Raw genomic sequence first — 22848 nt, 5'->3', positions numbered from 1 at the left:
TATGGGCTGTACTCTGGTAGAGGTGGTGCATCGCTTCCGGGAGCAGGGGCGTGTGCCATGTCTGACTGGTAACTTTCTTCAGCGTGTTGTCCGCTGAGGGTATCTTGCCACGTCACGTGCGAGGGACCTTGTTGGCTTGGTCTGAATTCCTCTGCTCTGGCGTTGAGCTGAGGGGGCCTGACTGGTTGTGTGCTCACTTGGAGGTTTCTCGTCATTCAGGTGGTACGTTGCCGGTTCCCTGGTAGGCTGGCACAGCTGGTGGTCGAGATTCTCCTCCATGGTCAGGTCTGGTAGCGGTTCCTCGGGATGCCGTTTCCTGTTGATGCAGCAGGGACTCTAGTCTGGCTCATGTTCTTGCAATCTCATCCCCTAGTGGCAGCTCTTCCTGCTGTGGGGTCGTTGCCGCTACTGGTGGACACATCCGGATATCATCGGTGGTTTGGTTCGTTGGGTTCAATGGGGCAGCAACGGTGGGAAGATCTTGTGACCTAGATGTTGCGATATCAACTCTCTGGCTGATCAGCACATCTGGACGTTGAGATTCTTTGTCTACTCAGTCTTGGGAGGCTTGTGGATAGCTGTGGAGCTCTGACCTGTTCACATTGAAACACGCTCTAGTTGTCAATGTAGGCTCGCACATGGTTATGAGGGCTTTCCCTCCCTAGCCCTTCCCACCTGGGCATAGGTGTAACGTCTTCCAGCTCTCTCTACAGGGCTGCTGCTCTTACGGATGCCTCTTTTGCTTTCTGTTGGTGCTGGGAAATCTCAAAGTTGGCTTGAGCTTTGACCTTGTCTTCCCTTTGCTGATGCTGTGCCTTTACCATGTGAAGAGCTGCTGCAGTCTCTGCTTTGGCCAATTCTTCTCTTTGCTGCTTGTCTTCTACTGCTACTTGTGCAGCGGCGTCAGCTATTGCAATATCGATTCACGCTTGTGCGAATCGGGCAGCAAGGCTCTCTGCCCTTGAGGCTAGAGATGCTTGGCTCTGATGAGAAGATGCTTTTGAATGGCGGGAAGCGCCTGTAACGTGAGATTGTTGTGACACGCTGGAATGCGCCTTGGACATATGGTGAAAGGATGAGGCATTTCTAGAGGCGTGAGATGGAACCACATGTGATCGCTGGGATGGTGCATGCGAATGGCGGGAAACTTCAGACTCTGCCCTCTTGACTGGCCTGCTCTCTAGAAACTTATTGCGCTCCTTGTTTTTTAGTTTGAGGCTTTGCATCCTGCTATCGACTGTTGGGTCTCCTAATTGTGCCTGAATCTCTTCGAGGTACCGTTCGTAGTCCATCCATTGCGAGAGAGTGTCTTCCTTATCATGTTTAGATGAGCACGCATGTTCGGGGATGAGCTCTTTCTCAGGCACTTGGTAGAGTTTGTGTAATTTCTCCCAGTGTCTTTCATGGCGCTTGTAGTTCGACTCCCATCTTTATATCAGATGTGAGTACATGGCTTCTGTAGGCTTTCTTTGTTGCCTCAGGTCATAGGGAGTCTGGGACGTCTTTGGCCTCACTGAGGCTTGAGCATCAGCCTCTGTGTACAGGTCAAGGTTGGCTGTTTGCAGCATTTCTCCTTGGCCGAATGGTTGGGGTGTCTCATCTAGGCGGGTTGGTTGAACCCCTTCTTCTAAATAAGTGAAACACTCTACCATGGCTAGGACAGGTTCAGTAAACTTCCTAGCTATTTTGAAGCGAATTCGATGAATTTCACTCTTTGACAACTAGGGGTCGCTACTTGCAGATCAGCTACTGGGGTGCTGTCTATGGGTGGAGGCACCACTGGGTGCGCTCTCCTGTGTGCTTCAGTGCAGTTCACCCTTTGACCACTAGGGGTCACTTCTTGCAGGTCAGTCACCAGGGTGCTCTTCCTTTGAGGTGCACCCTTTGTCCACTAAAGGGCTTTCTCTGTGCGTGATTAAAGCCTTGCGTGGAGTTCCTCCTTTAACCACTAGGGGGTGCTTGGAGAAAGGCTAGCTAAATTTTTCTTTACTACCACGTTGCCCTTTAGTGGCCACCTGGGAAATTACTGAGCTCCACTAGCTCCCATAAATCCCCACCATGGTCGTTAAGTTGCAATCTGTGCTTGGGAAATTACTGAGCTCCAGTTGCTCCCATAATATCTGCTCGGTCGTCACAACTCTGTGATAATAAGCAAGGTTAATTGCTGCCTTTTCTTTCTCCTTAATTTTCTCTCAGCATAGACACCACTAGGGTTGACTGCTTGCTTGGGTGATTACTTTGGGTGAATTTCACTCTGTGCCCTCTAGGGGGTGTTGGTTACTTTGGATGAATTCAAGGTACTTGCTCTTTGACTATCAGAAACACATTCTGCATAGTTAGAAATTTCAATGAAGTACCTTCTTTCATCTCTAGGGGGTGCTCTTAACTTGGGTTGGTGCGAGCCTGCTACTTACTGATTAATTATCAAGGTGTACTTTCAGCAGGGATAAAATTGCTGAATAAGTGTTGTGTGCAGATTAGCCACCAGGGGGTGCTATTGCATTGCTATTTGGGGTTGGTTATGCCTCTGAAAACCTTTTCTTTCCATTGAAATTGCTGGAATTCCAAGGGGAGGGGGTGAGTTAGTTTTCCCTCACCAGTTGTTGGGTTAGCTGAAGAGATTGATTACTTTATTGCTGATTGGTAGGACTGGGGCCCTTGTGGGGTGAATCATTCTAAGCAACATACAGACAAAGGAAATGAAGTTCTGAAATCCTTTGGTTAAGGCATATAAACACATTCTCTTTGTAGAAATAAGCTTGCCTTTAAACAAACGGATTTGGCTTGCCAGACATACACACATTTGAGATGCAGGCAGAGAAGGGGGTGGCTTAGTTAAGAAGAGAAACAAATTCCTTTTGTAGTAACTTTCTTAGGCTGCTTGCTTCGGAGATCCTGCATTTAAGAGCGATTTCTTTATTGCTGTCCTTGACAACCTGATCACTTCCCTTAACAACAAATTAGCCCGTTCACAGATTCGTGAGCGGGAAGGAAATCAGTATTCTTGTGGCAAGCTGTTTGAGCACAGACACCTTTCCATTGATTTTAGCAACACAGACAGTAATCTCTTGTCCTCTTTGCTTTAAACGTTGGCTGGCAAACAGATCCAAAGGCAATCTTTAGCACAAATTTAAAGGATAGTCACAGTTACTTCACTTTGCCTGCTAGCAGATGGCTGGTTAAATTCATGTGCTAATTACAAGGGTCTTCTCTTCAAAGCAGTCAGATCAGAAGCACACACAATTCCTCATTTCATCCAGACAAGACACAAGGCACTTTATGACTTTTACTTATAGTGAAGAGAGCAGGCAGATGAAACTTTAGCAATGCAGACAGATGGAGACTTCTTGCAATTAGAGGAAGATTAGTCTTATTAATTCACTTTACTTTCTTTAAAGCTAATTTAAAGAAAAGTATGATTTCTTACTCTAAAGTCAATATGAAGATAATTTATTGATTTTACTATTCTGGCTCTTGAACTGAGATGCTTTGCAATTCAGATCCAGACAGATAACACAACGAAATGGATTTAAACAAATATTTAATGCGGGAATCCTTAACAGAAACTTACAATTTCTGAAGATGCGTCCAGTGGTTGAACATTTGTCCATTTACGTTGGTAAAATCAATAATTCCTCCATATTCACTTTTGCCTGATTACATTCGATGTCTATGCATGTTGCATGGTTGGTTTGCACAAAGACATTAAACACGAGCTGGCACGTAGCCAGGATATCCTGTGATGAACTTTAGTGGCTCCTCCTACAGACTTGTTAACAATGGGATTCACTGAATAACTAAACTACATTATCCATAAGCCATTTCTTAAGGAGACAGCGCTTAACCCAATAAATGCCAAACATTCTAACATACAGATCTATCTAACTGATGGGTCCAGAACAGATATTTAATATGGTTACAGCTCTGGGAAAAACTGTTTTTCAACCTATTTGTCTTTGTTTTTATTATCCTATACTGTCTGCCAGATGGCAATAGTTAAAAAAAAAGAATGTCTGGGATGAGATGAGTCGATAAGAATATTTTGAGCTTTCCTAAGACAACGGAGGAGGAGGGGGCAGCCAATAATCCTCTGTGCGATGGTAATGACCCTCTGGAGCGCTTTCCTATCTGCTACTGTGCAGCAAGCAAACCACACACAAATGCAATAGGTTAGAATGCTCTCTTTGGAGCAATGGTAGAAGGTCACCACCAGTTTTTCTTTTAGTTGTTGTTTCCTGAGAAGTCTCAAGAAATATAATCTCTGCTGGGTTTTCTTAACCAATGCTATAACATGAGCACTCCAGGTCAGATCCTCCTTTAAGGTAACACCCAGAAACCTAAAGCTTGCCACCCACTCCACACAGTCTCTGCTGATGATCAGGGGCTGAATGTCTGATCTATTCCTCCTGTAATCTAGTATAACCTCCTTGATCTTAGTTTTGTTGAGAACCAAATTATTCTCTCTGCACCACAAGAGCAACCGCTCCACCTATTAACAACACATATTAACAAAACATCCACATATTAACAAGAAAAAAGTCAAGGAAGCTAAAGAGAGAAGATGGCAAGGAAATAACAGGCAACAGGGAGAAAGCAGAGCTGCTTAAGTCATACTTTGTATCAGTCTTCACACAAAAAGAAACTATAGCCCAACATACCCCAAAAAAAACCACTGCAAAAGACATACTAGAAACAAAAATTAAAATAAGCAAGAAAATGGTAAGAGAACACCTATCCATCTTTGACGAATACATCCCAGAGTTCTGAAAGAGCTGACAGATGTTATCTCAGAACCATTACACCATATATTTCATAAATCCTGGAGAACCGGGGAAGTACCTGAAGATTGGAAAAGGGATGATGTGGTTCCCATCTATAAGAAAGGGGGAAAAACAGACCCAGGAAACTACAGAACAATCAGTTTAATATCAATACCTGGGAAGATCCAAGAAAAGATAATCAAAAAACAGATCTGTGAACAACTAGAAGCAAACAAAGTCATAACCAATAACTAGCACGGGTTTGTTAAAACCAGATCATGCCAAACCAATCTTATTTCATTCTTTGATAAAATGACTAAACTAATAAACCAGCGAAATGCTGTGGACGTAGTATACTTACATTTCAGTAAGGCATTTGATAAACTAGACCACAACCTACTCCTTGGTAAGCTAGAAAAATGTGCAATAGACAAAATCATCACCAGATGGATCTGTATCTGGCTGACAAACCATATTCAACGAGTAGTCCTCAATGGCACTATATCCACATGGATAGAAGTAAGCAGTGGGATACCAAAAGGCTCTGTCTTAGGCCCAGTACTCTTCAATATCTTCATAAGTGACTTAGATGAGGGAATTGAAGGGGAACTCATCAAATTTGCAGATGACAGTAAACTGACAGGAGTAGCCAACACCCTGGAAGACAAACTCAGGATCCAAAAAGATCTAGACAAACTTGAACAATGAGCCCTATCCAACAAAATCAGTTTCAATGTGGAGAAAAGCAAAATTTTACATTTAGGCAGGAAAAATCAAAGGTACAAGTACAGATTGAGTGAGACCTGGCTTAAAAACAGTAACTGTGAGAAGGACCTTGGAGTCCCAGTGGACGATCATTTGACTATGAGCCAGCAGTGTGGAGCAGCAACCAAAAAAGCTAATACAATCCTGGGTTGTATAAACAGGCATAGAATCAAGATCATGTGAAGTATTAGTACCGCTTTATAAAACCCTAGTAAGACTACACCTGGAATACTGCAGCCAATTTTGGTCACCGTATCACAAAAAAGATGTTGAGAGTTTAGAAAAAAATTTGGAGAAGAGCAACTAAGATGATCAAAGGCCTGGAGACTAAAACATAGGAAGAACAGCTGTGGGACTTGGGTTTGGCTAGTCTAAAGAAAAGAAGAAATAGGGAAGACATAATAGCAGTATTCCAGTATCTGAGGGGTTGCCACAAGAAGAGCAGGTCACGTTGTTCACCAGAGCACCAGAGGGAAGGACGAGAAATAATGATTGAAACTGATCAAAGAGAGAAGCAACCTGGAATTAAGGAGAAACTTCCTGACAATGAGGACAATCAACCAGTGGAAAGTTTGCTTCCAGAAATCATGGGCGCTCCATCACTGGAGATTTTAAAGAAGAGACTAGAAAATCACCTCTCTGACATGGTATAGGTTTTCCTGCTTGAGCAGGCGGCTGGACTAGAAGACCTCCAAGGTCCCTTCCAGCTCTATTCTATTCTACTTCATCCCGGTAGGCAGAATCATCCCCCTTGGAGATAAGCCCCACCACTGTTGTATCATCTGCAGATTTAACAATAATATTGTTGGGATGAGTGGTCATAAGTGTAGAGGGTATAAAGTAGGGGGCTCAACACACAATGATGGAGGCCTTCAGACAGGATGGAATAGTGGACTGGGATAGAGACCAATTAAAAATCTTGGTAAAGACCCAGCGAACTGCTCTGCACAGTCTTTAAGCACCCGGCCAGAAATGCCGTTCACAGCTCTCAAGGTACTACTCCTCTTATACTCCTCCACGGTGAGGGAAGAGCTGTGGTGGACTAGTGACTGTAACACAGCTGCCTCTGATGGCTTCACTTTGAAGCAGGCAAAGAAATGATTCAGCTCCTCTGCCAATGAACAGGAATGATGTTATGTCAACAGGAATGATGTTATTGGTTCTGTAGTTGGTGATTTATTGTATCCCCTGCCATCAGAATTTCATAGTCTTTATTGTGGCCGGAACCTATTTCCTAAGAGGAGTATATGCTGGTAATAAAAGCATGGATATATGGTCTGACGGGCCCTTTGTGTGGCAGTTGTATAACCCTGTAGCCACATTTAATGTTGTTATAGGCTTTGTCCAATGTATTTGTTCCCCTAATGGCACAATTAACATGCTGGTGGAATTTGGGGAGCATTGATTTTAAATCAGCATGGTTGAAGTCCCCTGCTATAATGTGCACAGCATCAGGATACTTATTCTGCTGATTACTAACAGTATTATACAAAAATCCCAAAGCCATGTTAGCATTAGCATCAGGTGGAATATAAACAGCAATGATTATGACCATGGTAAACTCCCACAGAAGATATATGGGTCTGCATCTCACAGTCATATAATCCAGGTCCATAGAGCAGTAACTGTCTATAGTCTCTGTGTTGTCATATATCCATAAGCCCCCTCTTTCGATTTTATCAGAATCCCTGCTCCTATCCTGGCAGTTCACTGTGCAGCCCACTAGCTCGACAGCTGTATCTGGTATAGATGAGTGAAGCCAGGTCTCTGTGATCAGTAAAACACAGCAGTCCTTGATAAACTTATTTGTTGTAATTCGCAGCCTCAACTCATCCATTTTGTTGGCGAGGGATCTTACGTTGGCAAGAAAAATGCTTGGAAACTGTGGTTTGTTTGGGTGCTTATGTAGCCTCACTAGCACACCAGCCCGGCAGCCTCGCTTTTTCTTCCTGTTCCTTCGCTTTCTCCGCCTTTCTCCTCCCTACTGGGATAGTAACCCATGGAGAGCCCGGGTCCTAGCTGCATCTGCTGGTATATCATGAGAGCAGAGAAACTCAGCTATAATAGCCTGTAAGATCGTGCCAGCCATAGATGTTATTTGCCCAATAGGGCATGACAAAAACAAGCAACAACAACACATACAACACACACAAAAGCAACCTCACAACACACAAAAATGACCACACAACACACAAAGACAACCTTGCAGACACACAAAAACAACCTCACAACACACAAAAACAACCTCGCAACACAAAAAACAACTTTGCAACACACAAAACAACTTTGCAACACACAAAAACAAACTCATAATACACAAAAACAACCTTGCAAAACACCAAAAAGGAGAGCACCGACCGCTGCGTGTGCACAAGCCTCCAACTGTCAAAAAAATCCCATCACATACAACACACACAGAAACAACTTCACAACATACAAAAACCTTGCAATGCACAAAACAACCTTGCAACACAAAAACAACCTTGCAAGACACAAAAATAATCTCGCAGATACACTAAAATAACCTTGCAATACACAAAAACAACCTCGCAAAACAATGAAAGGGAGAGCACTGAGCCGCTGCGTGTCAACTATTAGGGTGGCACCTATAAGACCGTAGCTGTGTGTGCTGCATTATTTACCAGTTTGCTACTCAGTCCAATTCAAGATGTTGGTTATTACCCTTAAAAGGATCCAAGGATCTAAGGAGTGTGTCTCCCCAATGAGAGTAGCCCATCCCACTCGTGCTAGTGTAAAAGGCCTGTGGATTCCATCTGCTACGACAGGGATCCCCCCCCCTGGGCCGCAGCCCGTTTGAAACTGGGCCACTCAAGTGGCGGGCAAGCACTTGTGCAGCTCCATTTGTGTTAACAGCATATGTTTGTGCATTTGTCTGCCACTCACACAAAACCATTCTCTCTCCCTACCCCCAGGCTGGAAAGGTTGGGGATCAACGTGCTAAGGAATTTTGTAAGAGTGGTCAAGGAGAAGAACCTTTTCTTTCTTTTTTTAAGAAATTGATTTTATTGATTTTTTACAATAACAATCTTTAGTGCCTAATATACAGCATGTTATCTTGGTTCATATATTTTGGGGAAAAAATCAGTAGTTAATTAACAGTCAATAATAATTAATTTTTGTATTTCCATAATTAGTATATTAATTAATAGTATATTTCTTTGATCTTCCCTTCTTCCAATAGTATTCTCCTTCAATCTTAAACAAATATAATTCTTAATATTTTCAATGCATAAATGGTTAAATATAAACATTTTTTTCATATAATACTAACATCGATGTATGAATTTTTTTCCCTATCATCTTGTGTTGTTTTTATAAAAATCATCTTATTAGTTCACCATGTATCCTATTTTCATAATTATTTAAGCTTAATTTCTCCTTAATATTCAAACGATTCTTATCAGTCATAATTTTCTCAATATTTATCATCTAAATATCCAGATTTTCCATTTAGATACACCATCCCAATGTTTTCATATTTCATGTGTTATAAAAAATAATATACTGCTTATCTATCTTATAACATCTACCTATAACAGTTTATATTTCACTTATATTTGTAAAAGTTAATTTGTTAAATCACTATATATCCTATTTTCAAAGTTCTGTTTCTCAGGCTGAAAAAAGTTATACATGCATCTAAAAACCTGAAATGTGAACATCTGCATCTATCTGTACATTATTGAATTAACTCCAGACATTACTGTTCTGTTTTTCAGGTACTTAGTGGATGAAATTAAGAAGAGAGAAGGATTTCAATTGCTTCTGGAGGTAGGTTAAATGCAATTTAGCAATTTGTGCCACCATTTTGGAACTAATGATATAAGAAATGCTAAAAGGTATGAAGTGTAGGCAGTATTTTAGATCATCACCTTGATTGCATGCCATGCCTAATTTAGATGATAAAAAATCACTTACCATGTAATTGAACTGAAACAAAGTAGAAACAATTGGATTGAAACAAAATAAGGTATTTTACATAGGGATGTTTTCCTTCTTATTTCTTAAAATAAAACCTTCCTCATTAGAGTATTTGGAATTAAATTTTAGTATGCATAGGAGAAGATAAAACATATGTAAAGCTTTAGATATTCTTTTTCTAAACTGAGTACTTTAGAGGCTAATGACTGCTGTGAATTCATTATGAATTTCACACTACTCTAAACTGTCATCTGTTAAGGAGCCTAGAGTGTCACGTTCCGGTTATTTGTAAGACAAACTCTGTAGGGATTATTAAATTGATATGAGTCCCATAGTTCCCAATCTAATCTTTCCAAAACTGATGTACCATCCATTGTACCACTGATTTGAGATTGATCAGAATTGATTTCCAACACATCTGGGATCAGATTGGGAAGGCTGCTATAATGTGAAGAGTGGGTAATGGGATATTAAAAAAACCAGGAATGCAATCCTGATAGTTCTTCTCTGAGAACATAATAATAACATAATCATTTTATATTAAGCTCTACTATATATCACAGTTCTCTTAAACTGATTATAGCAGCTACAGCTGTTCTCAAACATGTTAGCTAAGTATTTCTAAACCTCTTTTAATTGAAATAGCAAACTTAGAATATATGAACATCTTCATGCTATTCCTTAGCACATTTCTATGCCAAAAAAGGCTAATTCTGCAATCTGTTTTACTGATATTAAATTTGCTGTCATTAGCAACAGATCTTAGTTGTCTAGATTATTGGTAAGCTAGAATTGGATTCTGTTCAAACCCAAAAATATCATTTCAGAACAATGCCAAAAGAAAGGAAGTGTGGTTTATTTACAGAGCATGAAAGAATTAGATTATGATATTATGAAACCAGATTTCTAATGCTGTCGCATTATTCCTGAAAATTTAACATCTGTATATATTTATACTAAGCAGAAATATAAAATTGCAACAGCCTTGTAGTGTAGCAATGGAAAAAACAACTACTGTAGCATAAGTGCTATGTTTCTAAATCAAATGTGGCTATAAAAAAATAGTTGTCAGCAATGGGATTATTTGACCTCTGACTATTCAGAATTTCAACTTTCATCATGGCATTTGGCCCTGCTGATTATGAATGATCAGAGTTATATTCTGACCTATCTGATGTCTTCTGCATTAAGTGAAGCTGGTCTATAATAGCCCCCAATATCCAAAAGATGCCAAGAGCCATTCTTAATGAACTTTCCTAAAACTCTATTTCTTGCAAAATCAGCAAAGAGGAGTTAAAATGCATGGATTGTCAGAACTCCATCTCTAGAATTCAAAACTTAACTTGCAGAAATAAAAAAAGAAATGTGGAAGGCTTTCCAGTGTCATGCAGAATAATATTTTGCTACTATTTTAAATCAGATCAGGGATTGGATACAATTCTGAATGATAGATAACTTTTATTGTCATTTTTTTTCCTGTGGGCACAACAGCACACATTAAAAATGAAATTTAGTTGCTTCCTCTCAAAGTGTATACATACATAACACATTTTAAACAATAAGAAGTTAGAAATACATAACAACAAACCAGGCAGTATAGACACTTACCCATAGATGGTTAAAAAATAAGTGAAAATTACCTAGCATCCAGAGAAAAAGTAAAGAAAAACAATTGCATCAATCTACATAAGGCGAAATTGGATTGAAGATTCTGGTAGTTAGTACTAAGATTTTAATGGACTTCTTGTTTTAGTTTAAAAGCAGTACTTCTAGACAAAAAAGGAAACAAAGGGCCCCTTTGATGCAAAAAAAAAACCTCCACGAATGAACAAACCTCACAGAATAAGAGAAATTAACAGAGAATTGATTGTCCAGAGTTCATTCAATCGAGGATAGATTAGTGGTAGCAGGATACTTAGGTAGTCTAGATCAGACATGTCAAACACAAGGCCCGGGGGCTGGATGTGGCCTGCGAAGTGGTTTCATGTGGCCTGCGAAGCCATCCTGGAAACAGTGAGGGAACGCCCCCCACTGCCTTGGCCCTTGCCCAGGCCGGCCGGGAGCCAATGTACAATTTTGTGGTGGCCATCTGAAACGCATTCTGTCTTAGTTCCACAAGGCTGTCTGGAAACAGTGAGGAACCAGTCCCTGCCGCGTCTTTTACTACAGCTTTTTATTCTGGACTTTCTAGACATATACTTGAAACACAATATCAAGCTGAGAAGTCCTTGGTGCTGGATTTCTCAGTTCAACCTAGAGTTACAAATATTCTCCTTTATTAGTAGAAAATCAGGCTGTTTACAACCCCACCTTATGTCTGTTTTTATATTCTACAAGTACTTATAGGGAACTTTATTGGAAGTAAAGCTAATCCTAAGGATGGCATTTTATTTTATTTTTTCAGCATGTCAAATTATTTTTTATTTTAAATAAAACTTTAAAAAATTAAGTGAGGTGGGCAGATGATCTTATGGATAACCAATACTTCAGAGTCTCCATGATACCCATTCTTACCTTGTCATCCATCCCAAAACATATCTTGATTGTATGAAATTTTCTCTAACTTTGTCATGTCTCTCCATGTTAGCGAAGAATATAAAATAAAACCAAAGAAGAGGCAGTATCATCTGTTAGTGATCATTTTGCAAATTGTAATAAATTAGGATGCAATAAACCATAATGTATTAGGTTTGCCAAAGACATCAAGGTAACTCAGTTTATGCAGCTCATGAAGATATTATGTAACCCAAACAAACTACTTTTAGTTTGGTCCTGTGTGAGCCGCCTCCTCCATTTTTATTAATTTCAAGTAACTCCCAGTGGGTTTACAGTATAATATCTAAAATAAAGCATGAAAGAAGAAAAAAACATACCCAACTTGGCATTGTAAATAATGGCAATAATTCTTACATAGTTCCAACTTGACAATCTTTTTAAATACAAGGAGAGAGGGCACCATAGTTTTTGCTCAGGTAGAAAATTTGGTAATGATTGGCCTCAAGGAAGAAGAGGAAAATGACCTGATTGTGTGAATTGGAAAAAATATTCCCAGTTAATTTTTATCGCACTAGACTAATACTAAATTAAGTATTCTAGAAGATAAAGATTATTATAGTCTGGATGTGCAAAAGAAAAAGGTTGACTTCATTTTATTTCATCACAACCAATGACATACTTGGCCATCTCTTTCTGCTGACAAGAGGATTCTCCTTGATGATTAAATGTATTTAATATATTATTTGAAGGAAGGAAAAAATGATGTTATGAATAGAGTCAGTGCCCTTTCATGAAAGAATTTAGCACTGCTAGTAGTTTTCTACTCATTTGGGAGGAAGAATAGACTGTAATTGAGACAGCATTCACTTTCAGAAAGAAGAGTATACTTTAGCTAATTTCTTCTATCTCTTTCCCATTTTTACCCATTTCCATTCTGATTTAACCTCATAAACACTGAGAACAAGTTATGAATGTATAGCAGGAACATGTGCTATAAGGCTATTGTTTAAAAATTGTTTTGGAGATTCTTTTTCTTCCCAGCTTGCATCATTATATTTACCTGTAATTTCTTAAAGTAAGTAATTATATAATGGATCAGAACTACATTTATGTTGAAAATGCAAGATACAAATTTAACAGATATAAACTTTACTCAGGAATTATCAAATGGTTAATTATACAAACCATCATCATCTTATGTAGAAATGTTGAAGTAGATTAATGGGTTTGATACTAAAACTTTGTGTGTGTACTTGTGTGTTTGTGAATTGGGGTAAGATTTGCTGTCTACCCATTTGGACTCTTACATTTGTATTGATTTAGTAGTTGGTCAATGTTCTTTTTATGTTGTGAAGATTATTTTTCCTTACCTTTTCAGCCAGAATATGCAAATATTTGCTTCTGGTATATTCCACCTAGCCTAAGAAAGATGGAGAAAGGACCAGAATTCTGGGAAAAGCTCAGTCGTGTGAGTACTATACTATAACAAATGTCTTTTTGATAACCAGATTCCTGGTTTTTTTAACAGATACATAGCAAATGACATTTCCACCAATGTTTTGTACTAGTATACCAATACCACAGTGTCTGATGAATTTCTGCCTGGTACCCCCTTCTTTAAGACCCAGAAGAGAAACTTGTCAGAGAAGATGTTGGAAACATGTGGATTGTTTTAGAGATTTATGTTCCTTTTATGGTTTATGATAAAATTAAGCTCTGGTTTTTTAAATATTCACAGAATTAAGACCATCTGGGTTTTAATTTGAAACATAGATTTATAGAACTTAATTTGAACCAATTTATAGAACTTTTAAAACTTTACTGTGATCACAGTTTAGGTAAGGCCAATTAAATTTCTTTCTTCATGTACTGGATGCAGACATTTTTTTTTCACATGCTATCAAAGCTTCTAACAGATGGCAGAGCCAAGGGAAGATGAACGACATTGTCTGCATCCATTGTCTAGACAGCATTCATTACCTGTTTTAGACATTTAACATTGTCCTTGGGATTCATTTAGCATTATTAGTAGATATTATGCCCAGGAAAATGTTTAGGAATAATTTCTGATGTCAAATAACTTGCCTACAATATAGAGAATTAAAAGTGTGTAGTGGGGTGCCCCAGGCCTCTGTTCTGGGCCCAGTGCTCTTCCAACATCTTCATCAACGATTTGGACGAGGGGATAGATGGGGAAATCATCAAATTTGCAGATGACACCAAGCTGGCAGGAATAGCCAACACTCCAGAAGACAGGCTTACAAAAAATAAGCTAGGGATATGTAGATACATCCATTTTAGTTTCTCTCAGTCTTTCATTTTTTACAAATATATATTTTTTAAAAGAAATATGAATATTTTGTTACACTTTTTTCTTAAAAGTGCTAAAATTTTGTTAGCAAAACCTGCATACAGGCAAAAGTACATGTTCCTTCATATAGTATATTTTGTACACTGTTTTCATAATGTATGTATTTTTATACAAATGCATTTCAGATGTACTATTTTATATTTGGCAAATGACATACCAAAATACAGGGAACTGCAGATTTTGAATTATAATTGTTTGATTTACAAATAACAAAATAACAGAATTGGAAAGGACTTTGAAGATCTTCTAGTCCAGGGGTAGGCAACTTTGGCTCTTTTATGACTCATGGACTTCAACTCCCAGAATTCTGGCTCAGGAATTCTGGGAGTTGAAGTCCACGAGTCATAAAAGAGCCAAGGTTCCTACCCCTGTTCTAGTCCAACTCCCCTGCTCAAGTAAAAAACTCTATACCATTTCAAATAAATGGTTGTCCAATCTCTTCTTAAAAATCTCCACTATTGGAGAACCCACAACTTCTGGAGGCAAGTTGTTCCACTGATTAATTATTCTAACTATCAGGAAATACAATAATAAATTGATCTGCATTCAAATGTGAACTAAATAGGTGTCTGTTCCTGTAGCTTTTTCTCTTCTTTCCAACACAATAATCAAAAGTTGTGATAAGTATGTAATAGTAGGCTAATACCAGTTTGTGTGATACCATGTGGAAAGAAGCCTTGAAAATATCAATACAGCAATGTTGATTTGTACTGATATTTTCTTGTACAGTATATGTGGCATTTCTGGAATGTGGAACAGAATCTGGCAGCTGAAACTTATGTACCCAGCCTGAATTTACTTGCTATCCTTTTCTTAAAAACTGGAATTATTCAAATAGAAGTGTGTATCCAGGGGAAAATTACTGACATACCAAATTAAAACAGGGATTGTTGCGACTTCCGGTTTGTGTTGTGGCAAAATGGATGTAGGAAGGCAGGGCTCTGCCTTCTGTGTCCGATTTCTCCCTGCTGGGGGCCCTAAAAGGGCCTAAAGTTGTCCCAAAGAGGTAATGAAGAAGAGGGGTGCCTCGTCAATCACAGAGACATGGCAGTCTTTCTGTTCGATCTGAGGAAAGCCCTCCAAATCGGCAAGGGAAAGACTGGCTACATTCTTGTGGCCAGCCATTAGCCACTGACAACTGAAGAAGAAAAACACCAATTAGCAGATTGTAAACAGCATGTTCGAAACGGGGTGAGAATATTGATCCTTTCTTTACTATTCTACAACTGAATTTCCTGGAAAAGGCTCTCAAGAAGCTAAAAATCTCCAAATGTGAGAAGGAGGGGATTGTAACCCCACCCTTCCAGAGGAATGGAAGCAGTGTTTTAATTTCTTTTATGGGGGACAGAAATATATAATACTGAAGTGGAAGTAACATAAAGTTACAGTTTTGATAAATTTGAGAACTGAGATAACTGTTAAAATTTTCTCTTTGGAAAAAAAATATTGATATGAAATATGAGAAATCAACCCTTTGTCTTAAGAGTGAGAAATGGATTTTGATTAACATCTAATGGTGGATTCAAGTATAGCACCACAACTAGCTTCCTGGCTGCTTGGTGACTCCTAGCTTAATGGAGAATATCTGGCAATAAAGGAAAATATTTTGGCATACTTATCACCCTGGCCTTCTTGGACTTTAAACATCTACTGAGCTTGGACTTTTAATTTCAAGAACTATTGGAAGAGAAAGAAAAAATTGACTTTTGACTGGGTGGGAGAGACTTTTGAACTGTTTTCAGGTGGTTGAACATTTTGAATACTTTGAACATTGTGGATTACAACCTTGCCTGACCAATAATTCTTGGACACCTAAGACAAAGGATCACTACAAAATATTGCTTTTAGGACTGGACCCATATTCTGGAACCTATTGGATTACAAAGGCTACACATAAAGATCAGAAAACTAGATGAAACTTTACTCTTATTAAGATTGGTGATACAAGACAAGACTTGTATTTAGAGAACATAAACATTTTGACAGATTATCTGGAGGGGGGAAACAAAATGAATGTTTTACACCCAGCTTAAAGTGGTAAGAAAATTTACCTTGCACTCCATTTGAAGCTCCCACCCAGACTAATCAAGGATCTCCAGGAATGATGCCTCAAGAAAAAATAAACACCTTTCAGAAGGAAATATACTCTATGCTACAACTAATTCACCAAACAATTGTCGCATACAAAGAGGACCCAAAAAGAAACCATAATGGCACTAAAAACAATTTAACTAATATAAATGAGCAAATCTTCAAATTAAATCTACAATTAGAAAATTCCCAGACGACTACAAAGTATGAACAAATAAACCAGAAATCAGAAGATGAAGCAGAGGAAATTGACCCAGAATGGAAGAGATAAAAGAAGGGAAATATAAACTACCACATACAAATAAAACATTGCAAGACTTAGCTATAACAATGAAAATGGAATAGATGCTTTACCCCTTAGGTCTGCAAAATATATGTGATGATAAGGAAGAAGATTTTTTAAAATGGAATATAGAGCTGTCGGGAAATGTCACAACTTGGGAGACAAAAAAATGGAAAGAGAAATTGAGGGAGAAAAAAAGTGGGAGTTGCTTAAGGAATATAAATGGGCGACTTTCCCCCCCCCCCCAAAAAAAAATACCCTACCTAAATTGTCTTCATCATTCCAAGCAACTTTTACAAAAATAGAAAGAAAATTCCTGGGCGATTTAATTATCTTAGCCTGGAAAGTTATTTGGCAAAGCAAGCAAGCAAGAGTTAGACTTAAAAAACAGAAGATTTAACCTATTAGAGGGGGCATTATATGATTAAATATCTATTTGAATATGATTAAAAGAATGGATGACCCTTAGATATAATTAGACTTTTATAATGAAAGATATGATTTAAAATTAAAATAATTTTTTTTCTTTTTTGATATGGGAAATATGAAATAAGAGGATAGCTGGTATGAATAAAATTCTTAGCTGTATAAATGTAAATAATATTGAGAAAATCATAACCGAGAAAGATATTTCAAATATTGATGGGAAATCAAACTTTAACAAGAGCATAAAAACAGGATATTGATTTATGAATTGATATTGTTATTTGTATAACATTAGTAAAATATAATGAGGATGTTTATATTTAACTTGTATGCATCAACAGTAGCAAAAATTGTAATTGTGTAATGAGGGCAAAATGGGAAAAAATATGGGAAAGAAGGGAGGATCAGGGGAAAAATACCGAATTGTGCAGTACTGAACAGATTTATATTGAAGAAATTAATGTTAAATACAGGAACCCAGACAACACGTTGTTTACTAAGCACTAAAGATTGTAATTGTTAAAAATCAATAAAACATTTTTTTTAAATTAAAAAAACAGGGATTGTTGCTTTGCTGTAATTGTTGGGGTGATATGTTTATGGTACATTACTGATCACAGTGCATAATTTTTAAGGCATGTACTAATGACTAGAATAGGCAGGCTTCTTTGGAATGTTACAAATGACAATTTAGCAGAAGACAAAATAATGATAGTGATTCCTATTACCCCTTCCAGACCCCTATAATATGTTCTATCTGTTTTAACTTACTAGTAGGTTTTTTCCTTGGATTGGTGACCAGATTAGCTAATAAAATTAGGTAGAGCCACTTTGAACCACAAGATGGATGACAAATAAATAAATAATAAAAGATAAGTTGCAACCTCTTGTCATTATTATCTAAGAATGCATCTGGAGCTTCTGGGGGGCCAGAGGTTTATCTTAAAAATAAAGATGGTGAATATTTGTGTTATGTTTGTAGCATATCGTGTTCTCCATGTCGGCAGAGGCAGGTCAGATTTCAAAATGTGCACTGAAAGATTTTTTTTCCATTCACCTGAGCGGCCTCTCCCACCCGGAGAACAAACAACGCAGCGTTAAGAGCTAAAGTGGCAATGGGGAGGGAGGGGGAATGGCTCGTTTGCTGAGAATTATAGCAGCTCAGGTTTCAAAATGCACACTGAGGATGGAAAAAGGAAAAAGGTGCCACTGGAAATTCTCCCACATGGCCCAACTAGAGAGGCTTGCTCTCCTTCTGTTTTCCCATATCCTGAGCTCTGCAGATCTTCACAAGGTAAGCAAGCCATTGGGAGGGCTGGAGGTGGCTATGGGGACCCCAAAAGATGGGAAGTGGAGAATGGGGTATTTCAGAAGTGGGGCCAGGCCTTGGGAGGCCCATGGTAGGCATCCCTGATGCACTCCATGCACACTTAATGTACACATTATTTAACATATGCATTAGGGAGATCAGGATGGGAGTGTGTTCACATAATGTGATTCACTTAAGATCATCTCAAATTTCGAAAAATTGGGTTTCTCTATTACTGTCGTAACTCGAGGATTACCTATAGTTGTCAACTTAAAGAATAAATGAATGAATATAATTTTGGCAGGAACTTGAATAAGTCTGATTTACTCTTCCTTGCTATTGATGCAATTATTTATAAATTACATCCTTTAAAGTGTTGAGTTCTTATATTAAATGGTTCTTTTCTGACTCAGCATGTTAATTATGACTATTATTGTCACCTATGAAAATAATAGGCAGATTATGAGAAAGGTGACATCTAATCAGGTATTATTCATAAGATCATGTATCTTGCAATTAGTTCTGCGCAGTTAGATGTTTGTGAATCTCTTTAAACTACTGAATAAGCATGATCTTGCAGGGATAATTTTTATTTCATTAGAAATAATCTGGTAAATTAATAGTAAATATTAAAATTATACATTATTTTGAAAATATTAAAAAGGTTCTTATTAAATATGTCACTAAAACTACTGCTAAACAGAACAGATCTGATTTAGAGAGATTGCATCTTAAATGGCTTATGTGAGTTCTTCATGGGCCCCCTGGTGGCATTTTCATTTCAAGCTTTATGCATTTGTATTAAATTTAACAGAAAAACTTTGATACTTAAAGATGAATTTAGAATATTTTTTTACCTCTTAGTTTTCTTCATTCAGTTAAGTTTGGAAGTGTGGCCATTCATACATAAGACAAATCTTACATTTATTAAAATAAAACTGGCTAAATTATTTTATCTGGTTATGGCTGCAATCTCTGTGTTGCAGTAAGAAAGTAAGATGTACAGATAAAAGAGAATGTTGTAACTCAAGGTTGAAATGAGGGATTCTTGGTGCTCTCGGAGCTTGATTATTTGGTTATTTTCTTGCAGACATTTCATCAACCAAACTAGGTAACATAATCAATGCTGGTAGGGAGTGAGGTTTGCTCTCACTTTATGTTCTAGTAGCTTGCCCTGTCATTGTTGGTGGGAATGGTCTTGGTGGTTATTTTGATATCTTCGTGTTGATTATCTTTTTTGTACAGTATATAGATGTTGTTTATATCTATGTGTCTACTGATGACCAATTTGTCAAAATGCCAGGTTTCCAGAATTCTCTAGTGCTTTTTGATTTGGCTTGGACTTAATCATAATTTCAACTGGGAAAGTGTAACCATCCTAAACTTGCACATTTTCTGCTCCCCAAACCTTCATCTTTCCATAAACCTGTAAGGAGTGTTTTTCCTCCATCAGCTGGGATAGACTGAAGTGGAAGCTTAAGGAATATATGATTTGGTGGATTGGTGATCATGGAATAGGTGCCTGGTTTTCTTCTTTCTTCTTGTTTCTGGTCTTATTGTTGTTGTGTCACCTAGAATTGTGTTCTACAAGATGGGCAGCCATATAAATCTTATAAATAAGCAAGTGTGATAAAGTTGAGTTGGTGATAAATTTTGGGACTTCAGAAAAACCCTTTGGGAGAGAATGAGAGTATAAATCTGGCAGAACTAGAAGTTATCTGTGTAGTTACTGTACAATGTATCAGGGGCTTCCAGTTTTGCCCGGTGGCGCATGGTCGCAGGATTCCGAAAGCTCCGCCTCCCGCAGCTTTTCTCACCCTGCCAGGGGACCCTAAATGGGTCTAAAGCCGCCCTGAAGAGGCGGCGAAGAAAGAGGGGTGCCGCAGAGATTTGGAAATGATGGCGGTCATCCCATTTGATTGGGAAATTCCCTCAAACCCGACAGGAGAAAGGCTGGCCCCACCTCGGTAACCAGCCTAAGCTACTTGCAGCCGAAGTCCACAAGTACTCACCAGAATATTGGTGAACAGCGTGATGAAACGGTGAGAAATTTGATCTTCTCTCTCCTACTCTATATCCTGAACTTTTGGAAAAGATATGCCAAGAAGCAAAAAAGTCTCCAAAAGTGAAAAGGAAGGGGAGCTTTGCCCCATCCTCCCACAGAAGGAAGCGGCGAATTAAAATATTAAGGGGGACAAAAACATACTGTTGCTGACATCTAGTGGTGGAACAGAATATATAAGTTTAGCTGTTTTCTTATAAGTATTGGCAGGACAACCAGAATGAGATAACCTACTTCTTTGATCTTTAAAAAGAGCTAAACAAAACATTCTGGGCCAGCCACAATAAGCAAAGATTATAATTGAAAAAACATAACTGATAATGAACACCTATTGACTATGACTTTAAATGTGTTTTTAGAGAAAGAATTTTTTTTGAATATTAGCTATCATGGAATCTCAAGAGCTTGCAAAAATAACTTTGTCAAGAAAAAACAAATACTTTCCAGGAAGAAATGCAAGCTATGTTGCAACTAATCCAAACAACAATGGCTCTAAACCACAATGAAATTAAAAATAACTTTGATGACATAAATGGATATATCTTTACAGTAACCTCACAACATAAGAATTTTCAGAAAATGAAAGAATCTACTAATAGAAGGGATCATGATTTAATGCAGATGGAGGAAAACACACAAGACGTGACAGAAGCACGGGAACTGGAAGAGATATTCCACACCCCAGAATCACAAAACAAAGCCGAAGATAAGAAGAAAAGCCTGACAAAATGGATTATCTTAAGTGTTTTTTTAGATGCACCCGGTCGGCCCAAATATGGGAAGAAGAAATATTTTGCCTGTATCAGCCCAATCTAGAGCTATCCCCAGGCAGCAGTCGCTACTGTGACAATCATTTTTGTGTGAAATTTGGATTGCTAACAATCCCTTTAACTCTTAATCTCCCTTTAACTCTTTGTTAGTAATCCACATTTCATATGTATGTGTGTGTGTGTGTGTGTGTATAATATGAAATGTAACTGTCTTATCAGATACAATTTTTAAAGATTGTATTTGTTTGAATATGGTTAAAATATAAAATGGATTACTTAATTAGTAAATATCGAATGGAATAAAAAATGAAAAAATGGGGGATATAAATGAATTTTAGTTTGAGAGAGATATGTTTTTCTTTCTCTTTTTTGTCCTTTTTTTATTCTGCGTAGTATTGTATATTTTTTATATGATATGAGAAATGTAATTGTTGGGAGGATTATTGTGAGGGAAACAGCTTAGATATTTATTTAACCGTAAATCAACTTTGAAAAACTCTTAACAGATAAAAATGATTTCAATTTTGTGAGGAAAAAGTCTAAATAAGAATGTTGAAAACAGGACATATAACGCAACCAAGAGGGCTAACTAGAAAAGAAGTTCTGTATTGATGCTATTATTACCGTATATACTCGAGTATAAGCCGAGTTTTTCAGCCCATTTTTGGGGCTGAAAAATGCCCCCCTCGGCTTATACTCGAGTCAATATTTTTCCCCAGTTCTTTATGGACTTACAATATCCGAGCACCGTTTAAAGAGACGCCGAAGGCAGACGGTGCCCAACTGCGCGCCTTTCCCCCTTGGCGGGGTGGTCTTTTGCAAAGTCTTTTGCTCGGATATTGTAAGTCCACAGCAGTGCGGGCAGCAGCAGCAGCGGCAGCGTCTCCCGCTCCGAATCCCAGGCTGGAGTCAAGCCCTTTTCAAAAGCGCCGGCTCGGGAGCGAAAGCAAAAGGGGCGGGGGAGTGGGGCTTCGTTCACGCGCGGATCCCCTACGCAAAAAAACCCCCAAGCTTGATGTCTCTCCCTTAGAATAAATGCCAACAGCAAGCACAAATGACCGGCAACTTCCCCACCCTTTTTTTCTCCCCGTTTTCCTTTAAAACACAAAAACACACACACGCACACAAAAACCCGATTATTACCCGGTTAGGTTAATAAAATCTCAGAGAGCACCAAAAACTCCGGAGCTCAACCTTGGAGAGTCTCTCTGATTGAGGGAAGGGAAAGGGAAAAAAAAAACACACAACCCAAACTTTTGCCTTTTGCAAAACTGGCATCTCTAGAAAAAGGAGCGGGCTGCGAGCGCGGCCGTCCCGCTCCTGCAAACTGCGGGCGAGTCCCCCACAGATAATCAGATAAAACCAAACTAAAATGGGCGTCCAGGAAGTTAACTCACCCGGGCTTGGTGTCGGCGGAGGCTTCCTCCAAGTTTCCCTCAGGTCTGACTGCCGGGAGGAGGAAGAGAGGAGCTGCTGGAGCTGCTGCAACTGCCGAGCTCGGCCTTCAGCGGGGGTTGCAGGCTGCTCTCTTTCGCTCGCTCGCCCGCGCGCCTGCCGCAACTGCCGAGCTCGG

At 38.6% G+C, this 22848-nt stretch overlaps 1 protein-coding gene across 1 annotated transcript in view; it reads left to right on the top strand.

The window, feature by feature from the left end:
• The window catches only part of GADL1 (glutamate decarboxylase like 1), an 89794-nt gene that overhangs the window by 44482 nt on the left and 22464 nt on the right, over positions 1-22848 (top strand). The window contains exons 14-15 of the mRNA XM_015812420.1: positions 9266-9317; positions 13342-13431. Of these exons, the coding sequence (XP_015667906.1) occupies positions 9266-9317; positions 13342-13431 (142 nt within the window). The remainder of the gene's footprint in view (positions 1-9265; positions 9318-13341; positions 13432-22848) is intronic.

Source organism: Protobothrops mucrosquamatus, unplaced genomic scaffold (genome assembly GCF_001527695.2).
Source record: "Protobothrops mucrosquamatus isolate PMUCROS unplaced genomic scaffold, P.Mucros_1.0 scaffold83, whole genome shotgun sequence".
NCBI lineage: Eukaryota > Metazoa > Chordata > Lepidosauria > Squamata > Viperidae > Protobothrops > Protobothrops mucrosquamatus.
Note: the sequence above shows the minus strand (reverse complement) of the source record. Positions and strands in the feature narration are given on the sequence as shown.